Raw genomic sequence first — 20,454 nt, forward strand, 5'->3', positions numbered from 1 at the left:
AAAAAAACTATTAAAAATTCCAATATATGAAGGCTAAATAACATGCTCATGAATAACCAACAAATCATAGAAGAAATCAAAAAAGAAATCAAAATATGCATAGAAATGAATGAAAATAAAAACATAACAACCCCAAACCTATAACACTGTAAAAGCAGTGCTATGGGGAAGGTTCATAGCAATACAGGCTTACCTCAAGAAACAAGAAAAAAGTCAAATAAATAACCTAACTCTACACCTAGAGCAACTAGACAAGGAAGAAATGAAGAACCCCAGGGTTAGTAGAAGGAAAGAAATCTTAAAAATTAGGGCAGAAATAAATGCAAAAGAAACTAAAGAGACCATAGCAAAAATCAAAAAAGTAAAAGCTGGTTTTTTGAAATGGTGAATAAAATTGTCAAATCGTTAGCCTCATCAAGAAACAAAGGGAGAAGAACCAAATCAACAAATCAGAAATGAAAATGGAGAGATCACAACAGACAACACTGAAATACAAAAGGATCATAAGAGACTACTACCTGCAGCTATATGCCAATAAGATGAACAACTTGGAAGTAGTGGACAAATTCTTAGAAAAGTATAACTTTCCAAAATGGAACCAGGAAGAAATAGAAGATCTTAACAGCCCCATCACCAGCACAGAAATCAAAACTGTAATCAGAAATTTTCCAGGAAACAAAAGCCCAGAACCAGATGGCTTCACAGCTGAATTCTACCAAAAATTTAGAGAAGAGCTAACACCTATCCTACTTAACATTTTCCAGAGACTTGCAGAAGAAGGCAAACTTCCAAACTCATTCTATGAGGCCACCATCACCCTAATACCAAAGCCTGAAAAAAATGCCACAAAAAAAAGAAAACTACAGGCCAATATCACTGATGGACATCGATGCAAAAATCCTTAACAAAATTCTAGCAAACAGAATCCAACAACGCATTAAAAAAGATCACACATCATGACAAAGTGGGCTTTATCCCAGGAATGCAAGGATTCTTTAATACCCACAAATCAATCAATGTAATACACCACATTAACAATCTGAAAAATAAAAACCATGTGATTATCTCAATAGATGCAGAAAAAGCCTTTGACAAATTTCAACATCCATTTATGATAAAAAAAAAAAAAAAACTCTCCAGGGGAAGATTCAAGATGGCAGAGGAGTAGGACAGGGAGACCACTTTCTCTCCTACAAATTCATCAAAAGAATAACTCAACGCAGAGCAAACTTCACAAAACAACTTCTGATTGCTAGCTGAGGTCATCAGGCGCCCAGAAAAGCAGCCCATTGTCTTCGAAAGGAGGTAGGACAAAATATAAAAGATAAAAAGTGAGACAGAAGAGCTAAGGCTGGAGATCCCTCCCGTGAAGGGTGTCTTAGGCGGCATTGCTTGGGGTAGGGTCCGGACCTGAGTGCCCTGAGGACAATCGGAGGGAGCTTCTATGAGTTGTCAACTTGATCTGTGGGAGAGCAAAAGAGAGAGAGAAAATTAACCGGCCGAACACACTGCCAGCCATTTGCAGAACAAAGGGACCGAGAAAGTCCAGAGAAGAGCTCGCAGGCTGTGGACTGGCCCAGCCCCGCCAGAGGCAGGAGGCAGGGGGGAGGGGAAGATCGCGGCGAGACACAGGGCGCAGGCACCAGACCGGCGCGGGCGGAAACTGGGGCTGGGGATGCGGAGGGCAGAAGGCGCACGCACCCGACTGGCGCCAGCGGAAACTGAGACTGGGTCCACGGAAGGGAGTGGGCGCGCCACACCTGGGGAGAGTGTGCCCATCAAGCCCCTGGCTGCCTGGACCGCTCTGACGGGGAAGGCACAGAGAGCAGGCGCAGCTTTTTGCTCCGCACTTTTGTGGAACACCCGAGGGCTGGAACTGTGCGCAGCGCGGGGCGCACTCCATATGGACCGGACGGGAGCCTGAGCAGCACAGACGGAGAAAGCAGCGCCAGCCCCTCCCCGCAGTGCCAGCCCCTCCCCGCAGAGCGACGGAGCTAGCTACCTGAATGAGAGTCCACCTCCGGCCGCGTGTGTCAGGGCAGAAATGAGGCTCTGAAGAGACCAGCAAATAGAAGTCAAATAAACAAAGGGAACCGCTTCGGAAGGGACCAGTGCAACAGATTAAAATCCCTGTAGAAAACACCGACTTCACCGGAAGGGGCCTGTAGATATCGAGACTGTAAGCTGGAACAAGGAGCTATCTGAAACTGACCCGAACCCACACTGACTGCAACAGCTCCAGAGAAATTCCTAGATATATTTTTACTTTTTTTTTTTTTAAGTTAGAAAAAAAAAATTTTTTTAATTTTTAATTTTTTATTTTTTCTCTTTTATTTTCCTTTAAAATTCCCTATTACTCCCCCATTACTCCTTAACTTTCATTTTCATAGATTTTTACGATTTTTTTAATTAGGGAAAAATTTTTTTTTCTTTCTTTCTCTTTTTTTTCTTTCCTTTTTCTCTTCTATTTTCTATTTTTCTTTTTCTCTTATTTCTTTTAAAGTCCTCTAGTACTCCTCTACTACTCCTTAATTTTCATTTTCAATACACTATAACCTTACAAAAAAAAAAGAAGAGAAGCCCTATTTTTAAACCGAAATTCAGTTCCCATTTTTATTCAGGAGTGTGTTGATTATTCTCTCCCAATCTTGACTCTCTGTTTTCTACCTCAGAACACCTCTATTTCCTCCTTTCCCCTTCTCTTCCCAATCCAATTCTGTGAATCTCTGTAGGTGTCTGGGCTACGGAGAACACTCTGGGAACAGACAACTGTGTAGATCTGTCTCTCTCCTATTGAGTCCCCCTTTTTCTCATCCTGCTCATCTCTATCTCCCTCCTCCCTCTCCTCTTCTTCATGTAACTCTGAGAACCTCTCTGGGTGTCCCTAACGGGGGAGAATCTTTTCGCCATTAACCTAGAAGTTTTATTATCAGTGCTGTATAGTTGGAGAAGTCCTGAGACCACAGGAAGAATAAAACTGAAATCCAGAGGCAGGAGGCTTAAGCCCAAAACCTGAGAACACCAGAAAACTCCTGACTGCATGGAACTTTAAGTAATAAGTGACCGTCCAAAGCCTCCATACCTACACTGAAACCAACCACCACCCAAGAGTCAATAAGTTTTAGAGCAAGACATACCACGCAAATTCTTCAGCAACGCAGGAACATAGCCCTGAACGTCAACATACAGGCTGCCCAAGGTCACACCTAACACATAGACCCATCTCAAAACTCATTACTGGGCACTCCATTGCTCTCCAGAGAGAAGAAATCAAATTCCACGCACCAGAACACTGGCGCAAGCTTCGCTAACCAGAAAACCTTGATAAGCCAATCGTCTAACCCCACCCACTGGGTAAATCCTCCACAATAAAAAGGAACCACAGATCTCCAGAATACAGAAAGCCCACTCCAGACACAGCAATCTAAACAAGATGAAAAGGCAAAGAAATACCCAACAGGTAAAGGAACATGAAAAATGCCCACCAAGTCAAACAAAAGAGGAGGAGATAGGGAATCTACCTGAGAAAGAATTTAGAATAATGATAATAAAAATGATCCAAAATCTTGAAAACAAAATGGAGTTACAGATAAATAGCTTGGAAACAAAGATTGAAAAGATACAAGAATTGTTTAATAAAGACCTAGAAGAAATAAAAAAGAGTCAATTAAAAATGAATAATGCAATGAATGAGATCAAAAACACTTTGGAGGGAACCAAGAGTAGAATAACGGAGGCAGAAGATAGGATAAGTGAGGTAGAAGATAAAATGGTGGAAATAAATGAAGCAGAGAGGAAAAAAGAAAAAAGAATCAAAAGAAATGAGGACAACCTCAGGGACCTCTGGGACAATATGAAATGCACCAACATTCGAATCATAGGAGTCCCAGAAGAAGAAGACAAAAAGAAAGGCCATGAGAAAATACTCGAGGAGATAATAGCTAAAAACTTCCCTAAAATGGGGAAGGAAATAGCCACCCAAGTCCAAGAAACCCAGAGAGTTCCAAACAGGATAAACCCAAGGCGAAACACCCCAAGACACATATTAATCAAACTAACAAAGATCAAACACAAAGAACAAATATTAAATGCAGCAAGGGAAAAACAACAAATAACACACAAAGGGATTCCCATAAGGATAACAGCTGACCTATCAATAGAAACCCTCCAGGCCAGAAGGGAATGGCAGGATGTACTGAAAGTAATGAAAGAGAATAACCTACAACCTAGATTACTGTACCCAGCAAGGATCTCATTCAGATATGAAGGAGAACTCAAAAGCTTTACAGATAAGCAAAAGCTGAGAGAATTCAGCACCACCAAACCAGCTCTTCAACAAATGCTAAAGGATCTTCTCTAGACAGGAAATGCAGAAAGGTTGTATAAACGTGAACCCAAAACAACAAAGTAAATGGCAACGGGACCACACCTATCAATAATTACCTTAAATGTAAATGGGTTGAATGCCCCAACCAAAAGACAAAGATTGGCTGAATGGATACAAAAACAAGACCCCTATATATGCTGTCTACAAGAGACCCACCTCAAAACAAGAGACACATACAGACTAAAAGTGAAGGGCTGGAAAAAAATATTTCATGCAAATGGAGACCAAAAGAAAGCAGGAGTCGCAATACTCATATCAGATAAAATAGACTTTCAAATAAAAGCTGTGAAAAGAGACAAAGAAGGACACTACATAATGATCAAAGGATCAATCCAAGAAGAAGATATAACAATTATAAATATATATGCACCCAACATAGAGAGCACCGCAATATGTACGGCAAACACTAACGAGTATGAAAGAGGAAATTAATAGTAACACAATAATAGTGGGAGACTTTAATACCCCACTCACAACTATGGATAGATCAACTAAACAGAAAATTAACAAGGAAACACAAACCTTAAATGACACAATGGACCAGCTAGACCTAATTGATATCTATAGGACATTTCACCCCAAAACAATCAACTTCACCTTTTTCTCAAGTGCACACGGAACCTTCTCCAGAATAGATCACATCCTGGGCCATAAATCTGGTCTTGGAAAATTCAAAAAAATTGAAATCATTCCAGTCATCTTTTCTGACCACAGTGCAGTAAGATTAGATCTCAATTACAGGAAAAAAATTGTTAAAAATTCAAACACATGGAGGCTAAATAACACGCTTCTGAATAACCAACAAATCATAGAAGAAATCAAAAAAGAAATCAAAATATGTATAGAAATGAATGAAAATGAAAACACAACAACCCAAAACCTATGGGACACTGTAAAAGCAGTGCTAAGGGGAAGGTTCATAGCATTACAGGCTTACATCAAGAAACAAGAAAAAAGCCAAATAAATAACCTAACTCTACACCTAAAGCAATTAGAGAAGTAAGAAATGAAGAACCCCAGGGTTAGAAGAAGGAAAGAAATCTTAAAAATTAAGGCAGAAATAAATGCAATAGAAACTAAAGAGACCATAGCAAAAATCAAAAAAGCTAAAAGCTGGTTTTTTGAAAAAATAAACAAAATTGACAAACCATTAGCAAGACTCATTAAGAAACAAAGAGAGAAGAACCAAATTAACAAAATTAGAAATGAAAATGGAGAGATCACAACAGACAACACTGAAATACAAAGGATCATAAGAGACTACTACCAGCAGCTCTATGCCAATAAAATGGACAACTTGGATGAAATGGACAAATTCTTAGAAAAGTACAAACTTTCCAAAACTGAACCAGGAAGAAAAAGAAGATCTTAACAGACCCATCACAAGCAAGGAAATCGAAACTGTAATCAAAAATCTTCCAGCAAACAAAAGCCCAGGACCAGATGGCTTCACAGCTGAATTCTACCAAAAATTTAGAGAAGAGCTAACACCTATCTTACTCAAACTCTTCCAGAAAATTGCAGAAGAAGGTAAACTTCCAAACTCATTCTATGAGGCCACCATCACCCTAATTCCAAAACCAGACAAAGATGCCACAAAAAAAGAAAACTACAGGCCAATATCACTGATGAACATAGATGCAAAAATCCTTAACAAAATTCTAGCAAACAGAATCCAACAACATATTAAAAAAAATCATACACCATGACCAAGTGGGCTTTATCCCAGGAATGCAAGGATTCTTTAATATCCGCAAATCAATCAATGTAATACACCACATTAACAAATTGAAAGATAAAAACCATATGATTATCTCAATAGATGCAGAGAAAGCCTTTGACAAAATTCAACACTCATTTATGATTAAAACTCTCCAAAAAGCAGGAATAGAAGGAACATACCTCAACATAATAAAAGCTATATATGACAAACCCACAGCAAGCATCACCCTCAATGGTGAAAAATTGAAAGCATTTCCCCTGAAATCAGGAACAAGACAAGGGTGCCCACTCTCACCACTACTGTTCAACATAGTGTTGGAAGTTTTGGCCACAGCAATCAGAGCAGAAAAAGAAGTAAAAGGAATCCAGATAGGAAAAGAAGAAGTGAAACTCTCACTGTTTGCAGATGACATGATCCTCTACATAGAAAACCCTAAAGACTCTACCAGAAAATTACTAGAGCTAATCAATGAATATAGTAAAGTTGCAGGATATAAAATTAACACACAGAAATCCCTTGCATTTCTATATACTAACAATGAAAAAAACAGAAAGAGAAATTAAGGAAACAATACCATTCACCATTGCAACAAAAAGAATAAAATACTTAGGAGTATATCTACCTAAAGAAACAAAAGACCTATACATAGAAAACTATAAAACACTGATGAAAGAAATCAAAGAGGACACAAACAGATGGAGAAACATACCGTGTTCATGGATTGGAAGAATCAATATTGTCAAAATGGCTATTCTACCCAAAGCAATCTATAGATTCAATGCAATCCCTATCAAGCTACCAACGGTATTTTTCACAGAACTAGACCAAAGAATTTCACAATTTGTATGGAAATACAAAAAACCTCGAATAGCCAAAGTAATCTTGAGAAAGAAGAATGGAACTGGAGGAATCAACCTGCCTGACTTCAGACTCTACTACAAAGCCACAGTCATCAAGACAGTATGGTACTGGCACAAAGACAGAAATATAGATCAATGGAACAGAATAGAAAGCCCAGAGATAAATCCACGAACCTATGGACACCTTATCTTTGACAAAGGAGGCAAGGATATACAATGGAAAAAAGACAACCTCTTTAACAAGTGGTGCTGGGAAAACTGGTCAACCACTTGTAAAAGAATGAAACTAGAACACTTTCTAACACCATACACAAAAATAAACTCAAAATGGATTAAAGATCTAAATGTAAGACCAGAAACTATAAAACTCCTAGAGGAGAACATAGGCAAAACACTCTCCGACATAAATCACAGCAAGATCCTCTATGACCCACCTCCCAGAATATTGGAAATAAAAGCAAAAATAAACAAATGGGACCTAATGAAACTTAAAAGCTTTTGCACTACAAAGGAAACTATAAGTAAGGTGAAAAGACAGCCCTCAGATTGGGAGAAAATAATAGCAAATGAAGAAACAGACAAAGGATTAATCTCAAAAATATACAAGCAACTCCTGCAGCTCAATTCCAGAAAAATAAATGACCCAATCAAAAAATGGGCCAAAGAACTAAACAGACATTTCTCCAAAGAAGACATACAGATGGCTAACAAACACATGAAAAGATGCTCAACATCACTCATTATTAGAGAAATGCAAATCAAAACCACAATGAGGTACCATTACACGCCAGTCAGGATGGCTGCTATCCAAAAGTCTACAAGCAATAAATGCTGGAGAGGGTGTGGAGAAAAGGGAACCCTCTTACACTGTTGGTGGGAATGCAAACTAGTACAGCCACTATGGAAAACAGTGTGGAGATTCCTTAAAAAACTGGAAATAGAACTGCCATATGACCCAGCAATCCCACTTCTGGGCATACACACTGAGGAAACCAGATCTGAAAGAGACACGTGCACCCCAATGTTCATCGCAGCACTGTTTATAATAGCCAGGACATGGAAGCAACCTAGATGCCCATCAGCAGATGAATGGATAAGGAAGCTGTGGTACATATACACCATGGAATATTACTCAGCCGTCAAAAAAGAATTCATTTGAATCAGTCCTAATGAGATGGATGAAACTGGAGCCCCATTATACAGAGTGAAGTAAGCCAGAAAGATAAAGAACATTACAGCATACTAACACATATATATGGAATTTAGAAAGATGGTAACGATAACCCTATATGCAAAACAGAAAAAGAGACACAGAAATACAGAACAGACTTTTGAACTCTGTGGGAGAAGGTGAGGGTGGGATGTTTCAAAAGAACAGCATGTATTCTATCTATGGTGAAACAGATCACCAGCCCAGGTGGGATGCATGAGACAAGTGCTCGGGCCTGGTACACTGGGAAGACCCAGAGGAATCGGGTGGAGAGGGAGGTGGGAGGGGGGATCGGGATGGGGAATAAGTGTAAATCTATGGCTGATTCATATCAATGTATGACAAAACCCACTGAAATGTTGTGAAGTAATTAGCCTCCAACTAATAAAAAAAATTAAAAAAAAAAAAAAAAAAGATTTCTACAGTCTCCTCTGGATGGATATTCAGTTATTACACAGTCATAGAACTGCCCCAATTGTTAAATATTAAAACATTTCTGTTGTTATTGTTGCTCAGTTGCCAAGTTGTGTCTGACTCTTTGTGACCTCATGAACTGTAGCACACTAGGCTCCTCTGTTTTCCACTATTTCCCGGAGTTTGCTCAAATTCATGGCCATTGAGTCAGTGATGTTATCTAGCCATCTCATTCTCTGCCACCCTCTCTCCTTTTGCCTTCAATCTCTCCCAGCATCAGGGTCTTTTTCAATGAGTCAGTTCTTCACATCAGGTGGCCAAAGTATAGGAATTTCCCATTTCCTTCAACCCCAACACGGCACAGCAGGGGACTTGCAGACCTTTGATCCAACAGCATTGTCTAATCTCGTTGTTTCATGCTTATGCTGTACTGGTTGTTAAATATTTTGATTATTACCTTTGCGTTTACTGATATGTCAAGTATGTCTTCATAATGATATCACAGAACAATTCGTTGAATTAGAAAAACTTCTTCATTAGGTATATCTACATATAGCCAGAATGTTTGTAAACACAGATAAATGTAATAAATGGCTTAGCAATATTATAATGCATGCAAAATAAATATTATCTAGGATCTTTCAAAAAAAAAAAGAAAAGTCTTTATAAATGAACAGTGCAAGAATTACTGGAAAACAAAAGAATTGTAAAGAGTATAGATCTCTTCAAAAATTGGAGATACCAGAGGAACACTTCATGCAAACTTGGGACAATAAAGGACAGAAAACTCAATAACCTAACAGAAGCAGATGAGATTAAGAAGAGGGGGCAAGATGCAGAGGAGAACTATCAAAAACGGTCATAATGACTGGGATAGGGATGATGCTGGGGTCACTCACATAAAGCCAGATATACTGGAGCATGAAGTCAAGTGGGCCTTAGGAAGCAACACTACAAGCAAAGCTAGTGGAGGTGATGGAATTCCAGCTGAGCTGTTTAAAAATCCTCTAGAATGAGGCTGTAAAAGTGCTGCATTCAACATGTCAGTAAATTTGGAAAACTCAGCCATGGCCACAGTACTGGAAAAGGTCAGTTTTCATTCCAATCCAAAAGAAAGGCAATTTCAAAGAATGTTCAATCTAGCATGCAATTGCACTCATTTCACTTGCTAGCAAGGTAATGCTCAAAATCCTTCAAGCTAAGTTTCAACAGCACAGGAAATGAGAACTTCTAGATGTACAAACTGGTTTGAGGAACCAGAGATCAAATTGCCAACATCCATTGGATCATAGAGAAATCAAGCGAATTTCAGAAAAAAATATTTTCACCTGCTTCACTGACTATACTAAAGCCTTTCACTGTGTTGACCACAACAAACTGCAGAAAATCATTAAGGAAATTGGAGTATTAAATCACCTTACCTTTCTCCTAAAAAGTCCGTATGTAGGTCAAAAAGTGGCAGTTAGAATCAGACACAGAAAAACTGAAAGATTTAAAATTGGAAAAGGAGCATGACAAGGTATAGACTGTCACTCTGGTTATTTAACTTATATGTAGGATGCTCATTCGATATGCTAGTCTGGATAATTGCCAAGCTGGAATCAAGATTGCTGGGAGAAGTATCAACATCCACAGATATGAAGATGACACCACCCTAATAGCAGAAAGCAAAGAACTAAAGAGCCTCTCGATGAGGAGAGGAGATGAAAAAAACTGGCTTAAAACTCAACATTCAAAAAACTACTCACAAACAGATACTCACCATTCATGCCATCCAGGCCCACCACTTCATAGCATATAGATGAGGAAAAAGTGGAAACGGTGGCAGATTTTATTTTCTTGGGCTCCAAAATCACTATGGACCTTGACTGCAGCCACAAAATTAAAACATACTTGCTCCTTGGAAGGGAAAAAGGCTATGAAAAACCTGGACAGTGCATTAAAAAGCAGAGACTCACTTTGCTACAGAGGTCTGTAGTGTCATAGCTATGGTTTTTCCAGTAATCAGGTACAGATGTGAGATCTGGACAATAAGACAGGGTGAATGCCAAAAAATTGAGCTTCTGAACTGTGGTGCTTGAGAAGATTCTTGAGAGGCCCTTGTACAACAAGGGGATCAAACCAGTCAATCTGAAAGGAAATCAACATCTGACCCCTGCTGTCTCAGCTGAGGCATCTACTGAGGGCCACCAGGTGGAAAGAACTGATTCTTCCACTGCAAAAGTGCCTAACCATGGTAGCTCCAATCAGGGTTTGTAGCTCCACCCCTAGAGGAAGCTCAGAAAGGCTGAAGGCTCTGTGTACTCTGGGACCCCTGATACAAGCATTGCATTCTCCCCAGCAGCACTGGAAGCCAAGGAAGGGGGATTTGGGGCCCTGGAGGAGGGGGATGGCTCAGGGATCCACTGGGGCCACCACTTAACAAGTAGGACTGGAAAGGACAGAGCAGGCATATGTGTGAGAGCTGGTGACTGGGGTGTAGTCACAAAAGGGAACCAGCTCTGCATGAAGTACCTCACCCAAACTCCCCTGGAGGAGAAGCCCAATGATAAGTTCATCTGAGTTGGGACCAAAAGTGTCAATATCATTACCCCTTAGAATTCCTCTGAATGAGGTGGTGGTGGAGTTGGTGGGTCATCACAAACTCTTCCATGGCCTACACCATCCCATAGTCACTATCCGTGGGGCTGCCTCTCCCCAGCTTCAGTCATGAATTTCTGGAGTAAACTGACAGTCATGTGTGCTGCTCGGTCAGGGACAAGGACCATGTAAGGCCAATCAAAGGACCCCATGGCCCTGCCAGGTTGGCTGATCTTGGGCTGTACATGTAATTTGAGGTGGGTCATTCAGAGAACACACTTGAACTCTGATGTCTGCAATCTTTTTCCTTATTGGAGATGCCTTCAGGATATAAAACCCTAGGGCAGGTAGTTTGGACTCCCTCATTAGATTTAGAAGCCTTAAGTAAGAAAGTTGTCAGGCTAAGACCATCAAGGAAGAGGGAATGAAAGAATGAGGGTATGAAATAGAGAAGAGATGACTTCTGATTTCTTGGGTCCAGTCACTGAGATCTTTGCATTTGCTGTGAGTCTTGTGTCCTGGATTCCCAGTATCATTTCAATAAGTCTCCCCATTCTTCAAAGCCAGTTGGAGTTGTCTCCTCTCAACTGTGATTCAGACTTTGTTCTATATCCTTCCTGATCATTGTACACCTCCCAGGCAAAAACATAGGCACCCATTTGTTTCAGCACCATGATGAGTGAAACCCTTTATTCTTTACTGAGAATAGGGTGTGCAGACCACCAGTTACAGTTCACCAGCGTCCTGGGCAGGAGTGTCCTAAGTGTGAGTGAGTGTTTCTTAGGGGCGGCCGTACTGATTCCTGTGCCACTCCAACCATGTACACTGCCTGTGCCGGGCCAACCCTGTCATTTCCTCGATCAAAGACTGAGAAATGCAGTCTCAGGAAGATGTGACCCAGGATCCAGGTCTCTGTAGATGTACTCACTGTGTTCTCTTTAATGGTGGTAGAGCAGTGGCCTCTAAAATCTTGGGGGAGTCAGAGACACACACCAGTCAGCCTGAGTCCTTATATGCGACTCCCACAAATATCCAGACCCAGCACGATTCTTGGTTATATTTCCCTCTTTTGGTAAGTATCAAGGGATTTTCTCATTAGCAGGGGATATGTGACAGTTCATCCACAACCAAAAAGGGCCTGTACATGCAGTTGCCATGAGGAAGGGTGTGGAGGACGGGAGGACGGGGAGTTAGGGAAACAGAGGAATGATAAAAAACAAAGTCCTACTATAGAGCTACTGTAAGGAACTATATTCAATATCCAGTGATACACTACATGAAAGAGAATAAGAAAAAAATGTATATATTTTGTATGTGTATAACTAAGTCACATTGCTGGGCAGCAGAACTTAAGGCGACACTGAAGATCAGCCACATTTCAATACAATTTTTAGAAAAGAACAAGAGTGTCCCCTGGTTCTCCTCACTCCCTGTTTCTTTCCTCCTGACTCCTGCTCCTTTTTTTTTTTTTTCCTTGTTTTCTCTGCAGCGAGTGCCGGTTCTCCGGCATCCCACAATCCGTACTTCATTAAAAAACTGTATTTAAAAAAAAAACTGTATTTTGTATTGGAGTATAGCTGATTAACTATATTCTGGGTTTCAGGTGGACAGTATAGGGACTCAACCTTATGTATCCATGTATCGTGGTCCCAAAGATACCCCTCCCATCCAGGCTGTCATAACTGAGCAGAGTTACCTGTTCTACACCCTAACTTGTTGTTGGTTATCCATCTTAAATATAACAGTGCCCACAAGAACAACAGTTCTTGAAGACTTAACTCAGGAGCTCTGGGAAGCCTCCTTTGGCCCACACTCACCCTCTTTGTCCACTCCAGGCTTGGTTGGGTAACATACTCATGTTCCCCATCCCCACTGGTCAGTCGGTAGCCCTGATCACCCCTGATAAGTCCCAGTGCCCCAATGCAGAGCACCTTGGGATGCCATTTGCATGGAATCCAGTGCAGTTCTGCGTAGAACCAAGCAACCTGCCATATGGCTCCATGAGTTTGTGGTTTTAGAACTCCTGAAATTCCCTCTGTTCCTCAAAGCCTTCTTTAGCCCACCAGCCTGCTCTGAACTCCCACAGGGAGCTGACATGAAGCCTCCACCCTGTGCCGGGGCTGAGCAGTCACCATGCACTCTTTATTCACCTTAGCATCCAACCTCCCTACAGAGGGGTCAGGTATCCAAACTCACAAAGGCGTCACTTGGCCAGAGCAAGGGGAAGGTGGCGGCCAAGAACTAGGCTGACCGTGTAATTTATCATCCAAACCAGGAAAACTGTGAGGGGGGAGGGAGAGGGTTAATCCCTGTGTTGGGACAGCAAGCTGGGACTGTCCCCAGCCATTCTCCTTGTCACATGGCCTATTTCAGGGGCTGCTAGCGCTGACTTTCTGGGTTCATGCCTCTGAGGTTTCATTTTGAACTGAAGCTCCTTGAACACTGAGGACCTCAGTGTTCCTCTCTCGTTGTGACTCCCACCATGCCAGCATTGTGTGTCATCTCCACATTTATTTCAGGATGATCAGTGTCCCAGATGGGCCTTTACTATCAAGTCTTTGGTGTTGAGGGAGGTTCTGGCCCAGCCACAGGGCTCAGCAGCATCTGCAATAGTGAGAGATGGCCTGCAGAGGGCGGCCTCCTCCCAGAAGCATCCCAGGAGTTATATCAAGTTCCTATTTGAGAACCACCCTTCAGGGTCCTCCTCTCACCTTGAGGATGTAGGCTCGAGCTGGCACTGGGTAGTTGATACCATTGATGGTGAAGACAATAGAGGGCAGGATATTGACCACAAAACATGAAACGTAGTGCTATTAGAGACAGAGAGAGAGAGAGAGAGAGGTTGGCCCTGGAGATCCTTGTTGTGTGTGGAGACTGGGAGTGACCCTGGGCCATCACCCTTCACCTCGGAACCCCATGGCGAGGCACTGATGAGCTCCTGGATGTTATTGATCAGTCTTCTTGGGCCAAGGATCAGTGATGTCCTGGTGTCCACAAGAGCCTCGAAGCCGCCAGAACAAGAAATAACCTGTCTTTTCATGGAGATGCTGAGAGATAATGGAACAAAGAGGGCATCGAGGTCACTCTGAGTCTCCCCAGTGCCGCCCGTGTCCCGACTGTCTCCTAAACAGCCCTTCGTCTCTTGCCCTGAATCGTTTCCCTTGCTCTCGACATGGCAACTTCCTTGACATCCTTGAATGCACTACTTAAATACACCAGGATCTTTTGTACCTTGACACAAGCTGGTCTCCTTCCTAGAAGAGTCTCCTCCCATTTGACTAGCAAATTTCTTCTCATCTACCAGATTCCAGCTTAATCGATATGGTTTCAGGGAAGTCTTTCCCCCAGTGTTTATCAGTCTCCTTTCTTGACACTCTCTGTAGATCCTTCCTCACGTCTAAAATGTACCAAAGTCACAATTCACTATGTGTGTGTGTCACTTCTGTGCATCTGCCTTCTTAGATGTGAGGGCAAATTTTATTCTCGTTGTCTCCCTAAAGTGCCTGGCACACAGTGGATGCACAACGCTTGTCTGTTTAGTGAGTGAATGCAGACTGTGAAAATAATGAATGAGAAAGATCCAGAGAGCTGTATCTGGTGGAGAGCAAATAACCAGCCAACGACAGGGTGAAGATGGAGATTCACAGGGCAGCCGATTCTCACAGTGGTGGGAGAGAGGGGCTCTTCTGTGAGAGGGTGTCTCCCAGCACTGCTCCTACAACCAGCTCGGACCCTGAGACGCTGGCCAGGAAATGCAGGACTAGCCTATAGAAACTCCAAAAGACAGGTCAGCTTTTGTCTGAGGGTATCACACAGAATCCTATCAGTTATTGCCTCTTGTCCTCAGGTCATTCCTGGATCCCATCTTCCTGATTCTCCCAGTTATAGCCCTTGCCCCACTGTGTGCCCAGGGATGTGGGGTGTCTTTTTTATTAGTTGTTTTCATGTTTAAGACTGCAACCAACCTCTCTCCACTGCTGAGTAGCTTCTCCATAAGGAGACCAGTTGTCCCCATTTGCTCAGGACTTGCCCTGTTTTTAAACTGACATTTATCTGTACTGAGAACTTCCTTGGTCCCAGGTAGCCCTGGACAGTTGGTCGTCTTATAGCGCTGTCCAGGCTGGTGAAATCCTCCCTGATCCTGTTCACCACACTGCAGAGTCCTCTGACTGTGCTCCCTGCCTCACAGGTCAGCGCATGCAGCGCTCTCCCAGCTGCACAGACCTCTCTGGACCCTGTGAGGACACTGGTCAGAACCCTGGTCAGGAGGCCTGGGGATTATGAACCCATGGGCTGTTTGTGTATCTATGTGTTTGTGTGTTTGTCTGTATGTGTGTTTGTATGTGTCTCTGTGTGTGCTTCTGTGTCTCTCACTAGCTATGCAAGTTTTGCATGTTTTTATGTGTCTCTGTGTATGTTTATGTGTCTGCTTGTGTGTTTCCATGTGTCTGTGTGTGTTGTTGTGACTATGTGTCTGAGAATGCATTTGTGTGTGTCTGCCTGTGTCCATTTACAGCAGTGGGAGCATCCCTTGGGTTGACCCTCAGAGGGAGAGGCTTACCTGTCCATGTGTACACGCCAGTCACCCGCTTGGGTCAATGGTACCCAGTTGAGCTCTCCCTTGTAGTAGCGGTGGTCCACCCCACCAAACATCACCACAGTGCCTTTCGCCCTGCATTGTAGAGAGAAGAGAGGAGGGGATCTTTGGAGGACCATAGCAACAGTACTCTCTGAGAGCTTTGCTCTCCACCCTTCCAGGCCCTAACAAGATCCCCATCTACAGATGCAGAAATCGAGTCTAGGAGTGACTGAGAACCAGACTGAGGTTGGTTCCTGGCTAATGAGTGGCACAGAGGAGGTTAGAAGCTGAGTCACCTGGCTGGGCTCCACCCACTATATCTTCTGAAGATGCCCTGGACCTCCTGTGACCTGAGTGCTCAGACACACTCAGAGGACAGGATGCTGAAGCATTTTGGCCCTCTCCTTGTCCAGCTTGTCATTTCTCAGGAAAATCAAGGCCTGGGAGTGCAAAGGGTGTGGGTTCAGGTCACCCAGAGTTGGCTCCAAAGGTCTGTGACCTCTACTGTCCAAACGGCCCCACACACAGAAGGGACCCCACCCCTGCTCTCTCTGTCTTGAAATGCCTAATATTTCTTGAACAAGGGGTCCCACACTTTTGTTTTGTGTGCCACACTTTCATTTTTCACTGGCTCCTGCAAATTGTGTAGCTGGTCCTAGGCTCATAGTGAAATGCTAATGGGGAAGGAAACCTACCCACCATCCTTCTCCTTTATTCCTTATCAAATACATAAGCAAATCATATTGCCTTTTCCTCCAGCTTGTTTCCTGTTGACTTCCATTAGTCTTCCTCCTCATTCATCCACCTAGACCAAGTTACTGGTCTTGAGCCCAGGAGCACGGTTGTGTTCCAATAAAATGTTATTTATAAAAGCCAGTGGTGAAGCTAGGTATGGTCCTAGGGCTATAGTTATCCTGGGTTAGATTATCTTTCAGAATACTTCTTTATCAAGTGTTCCATAATTTTTGTGCAACTGAGAGCAACTTACAGCTAATTTAGAAAATGGGATTATCCATCTCAGACTTCTTTGCTCAAGTAAAAGGCAAAAACAGGCTCAGACATGGCATCTTGATTCTTCAGGTGGTCAAAGATGGGGATAGCTCCAAAGACGGATAGGTTGGGATAGTTCAAGCCCAAGATGCCATCAAAGGTACACCCTCACACCCATATTCTGCCATGCTTAGACCAAATGGCTGATCACTACTTACAAGGTCCCCAATCTGTGGGAGAGAAGAGTGTTCCCACTTACAGATACGTGAAGTGGGGCTAGGACTGGCCTGGGGTGCATTGCCATTAGATCCTCAGGGAAGGATTGAGGCTGGGCTGTGTCTTTGGTGGACCTCAGACGGTTAGACCAAGCTGGGAGGGGAATTTGGGTTCCATTTGTGAGAGGCTATGAATTTTAAAACATCTGCCAATCTGAAAAACACCACCTGAGTGAGTCAAATTGGCCTCGTGGCTTCTGTACAGGAGGGGCAACCAAGAGTCAGGGCAGGTCCCATCAGTGCCCCCTTGTGGACAAAATGAGCCGAGAGCAAGGTAGCCTTCTCTTTGGCATCACTGTGACCTAATGACAGGAATGGACTGCATTCTCTGTAAGGTACTGTGGATTCTGCGTCTGTCCAGGAAGACAGAAGATACAATCTTGCTTACAGGGATCTATGAAATTACTGAGTGGGAAATTCACTTTTGGGAATATGTGTGTCTTTGTGTGGCTTTTAGAGAGAAAATGAGAGAAGGGAACTACTCAAGTGCTTTGGGGAGGCAGGCCATAGGTTTTATTAGACTCTCAAGGACCCTCTAGAGTGAGAACTCATTTATCAGGCCCCCTGACTTCTCTGGCCTCCAGTTTCCCAGTCTGGATACCTGAAGCCCTTGACTGCCCCGAGGGTCCCTAGATCAGTTTTATCCTATCCCCAAACACCCTACAGCAACTGCAGTCCTGATAAGCCAGCCTAGCTCCATCGTTTACCATATGTGTGACCTCAGCAAGGCCCTTGCTGTCTGCACCTCAGTTTCCTCATATGTGTCATGAGCTAATCAGGCCACCTGCTATGTTGGGTTTTTGCAGGATTAAAACAATTATTATCTGAAAGTGCTGGAACAGTCTGTGAATATAAAAGTGGGTGTTTTTTTCCCCTCTTCTTGCTCCCAGCAAAATGAACCTTGAACTGATCATGGGCAGAGAAGCTGCAAGTCCACACCTCAAGCCACTCTCCGGGTTAGCTAATCTGTTTACTCGTGTGTCACCACAGGCACTGCCTCCCCAGAGACAGGATCCTGTGGGTAAGATGGCCAATATCTACAGGAGTTAGGCTAGGAAGTGTCCTGCCAGATGGTCCTGCATCTGTTTTGCAAGCAGTGGTCACTCCATAGCCAGTCCTGGCTCAGCTTCTGAATACACTTTACCCGAATGGTGTCATAAGCAAGAAATCCCTTCATGCTCCCAGATCCATAAGCGATTCTGAAGGTCTTTTGGGTAGGCTGGAAGGTGGAAGACTTGTAATGTCTGAACCTAACTTGTGTAGCTGCAGACACAAGAGATGAGTGTCATCAGGGCCAAGGGTGCAAAACAGGCTGGCAGGGCAAGTGAAGGAGGGTCCATGTATGGGTTGTCTGTACTCACAACAGGTTGGGCTCGTGCAAAGAGGGAGGGTACCCACAAGTCAGATGAGCCTGTGTCAAAGATAACCTGGAATTCCTGAGGGGGTGTTCCAATGGTGATGTTACCCACATAGAGCATCTACAGGTAAAAGGAGGGATGGGTTAGTGCAGAACTGGCTACCCTCTATTCCCACACTGATGCCCCCCTCTGGGTGTCACATACCTCTTGAGATCACTTTCCAACCACTGTGCAGCTCACAGCCTTTGATCACAGAGGTGCTTGCATTTGAATTTTGTGTGTGTGTGTGCTACATGGTGTGCAGGACACTGACTCTATAACAGGGCATTGAAGTGGTACCTCCTGCATTGGAAGTGCAGAGGCATAACCACTGGACCTCCAGGACCGCTGGACACCCAGGGAAGTTCTGGTGCCTTCATTTGTGACACTCTGTAGTCTCTTTAAACCCAGGCTTAACACCCCCTTCTCCAGGAAGTCCTTCTTGATCAACCCCAGCCACTCCCTCTAAACTCAGACCACATTCAATCAACACCACAAAGGTAACCCTTTATTTTGACAGGTATTTCCTCTTTGCCTATCTCTCAGGCCAGCATGGGCATTTTTGAAGACAAAATAAGTTTTTTTTTTCTAATCTAAAAACAGTAACCAATGTGTTAGATTCTTACGGCCTTACACAGAATACAGGTTCAGTAACTTTTTACAGCCTTGATTCTTGCATCTGTGGAAACTGGATTCCTCTACCTGGGGATTCACAATTGCTTTGCAGTTTGTTCTACCTTCTGATCAGAGATGGTTCACTCTTCATCTGTAACTGAGTGACTCACTTAGCTCAGAAGGAACCTCTGCTTCTGCTGCTGCTAAGTCGCTTCAGTTGTGTCCAAGTCTGTGCAACCCCATAGACAGCAGCCACCACGCTCCCCCTTCCCTGGGATTCTCCAGGCAAGAACACTTGAGTGGGCTGCCATTTCCTTCACCAATTCAGGAAAGTGAAAAGTGAAAGTGAAGTCGCTTAGTCGTGTCCAACCCTTAGCGACCCCATGGACTGCAGCCTACCAGGCTCCTCCATCCTTGGGATTTTCCAGGCAAGAGTATTGTACTGAGTCGCCATTGCCTTCTGCTCAGAAGGAACAGCCTTCCTCAAACTAATGACACATCTTTGACAAACAAATGGATGATTACCTGCCACCTGCCAATTTCTGGGCCCAGTCACCAAGACCAGGTGTTGAGGATGACAGTACCTTCTCCTCTGGGTGGGGCCCCTATGCCCAGGGTCTCCACGTCCTGCAGAACCCTGGCTCCAACATCCCACGTGGCATCTCCAAATGAGCCCCAGTACTAGGCTAGAGCATCAGGGGTGCTGTAGACCACCATCCTCCCAAAACACTCACTTCCATGATGTTCCTCAGCAGGGGAATAGTTTGATTTGAGCCACGAGAAGAAATCTGAGACAGTCTGTAAGCATGTTCCTTCTGGAAATTGTTCAGCATGTTTTTTTCACTGAGGGTATTTCTCGTGGTCTTCACTTTCATTAGAGGTATTCTTTCATGGAACATTTGACAAAGAAAACAAAGAAGAAGCTACAATTAGCTGTCAGTGTTAAGGTATAACTGTCATTGTAATGGCCCTGTGTATTTTCCAATCATTTTTATGAGTCAACTTATTACCAGAATGTTACACATATACCATGGCAAAGACATAGGTTTGATTACAGGTTCTGTTCTGTAATGTTAGGTAAGCCATATGACCATGTGGGGTCTCAGTCTCCCCTCAGTAAAATGGTGGAATGTAATGATTCAAACTCTCCAAATAGAATATTTTGGGGATAAGTGAAATGATGCATATAAGGTACCTGATAAATAGGAAGTCTCAACAATGACAGCCATTGGCATTGCTGTTGCCATCCCACCGTATCCTTCTCATAGAAGCTCAGGGAAGGAGGTAGAAGGGGGATTCCTATCCTCTTTTATAAGGGAGGAATTTGAAATGCAAGAGGTTTGCGAATTGGCTGTGGTCACACTGCTTGTCAGATATAAAACAGTGTATAAGTAGCTCTTCCAATCTTTCTCCAAGTTGAAAGA

At 43.2% G+C, this 20,454-nt stretch overlaps 1 protein-coding gene across 1 annotated transcript; it reads right to left on the bottom strand.

Moving 5' to 3' along the window:
* Positions 1-11,269: 11,269 nt before the first annotated feature.
* LOC122430731 (pregnancy-associated glycoprotein 1-like) lies at positions 11,270-19,905 on the bottom strand. The gene is made up of 8 exons (XM_043451553.1): positions 19,765-19,905; positions 18,376-18,496; positions 18,163-18,281; positions 16,918-16,973; positions 15,736-15,846; positions 14,080-14,221; positions 13,886-13,984; positions 11,270-11,413 (listed from the first exon to the last, which is right to left on the bottom strand). The coding sequence occupies exons 1-8, from the start codon at positions 19,903-19,905 to the stop codon at positions 11,270-11,272; spliced, it is 933 nt and encodes a 310-aa protein (XP_043307488.1).
* Positions 19,906-20,454: the final 549 nt, after the last annotated feature.

Source organism: Cervus canadensis, chromosome 29 (genome assembly GCF_019320065.1).
Source record: "Cervus canadensis isolate Bull #8, Minnesota chromosome 29, ASM1932006v1, whole genome shotgun sequence".
Classification (NCBI taxonomy): Eukaryota; Metazoa; Chordata; class Mammalia; order Artiodactyla; family Cervidae; genus Cervus; species Cervus canadensis.

Bases quoted from the DNA above. Each gene is read 5' to 3' on its own strand.
- LOC122430731 (XM_043451553.1), bottom strand. From the start codon at position 19,905: ATGAAAGTGAAGACCACGAGAAATACCCTCAGTGAAAAAAACATGCTG. The intron at 18,497-19,764 runs GTGAGTGTTTTG...TTTTACCTGTAG, and splicing joins TGCTGAGGAACATCATGGAA to ATGCTCTATGTGGGTAACAT. The intron at 15,847-16,917 runs GTGTGAGGGTGT...TCTACAATGCAG, and splicing joins CTAAGCATGGCAGAATATGG to GGCGAAAGGCACTGTGGTGA.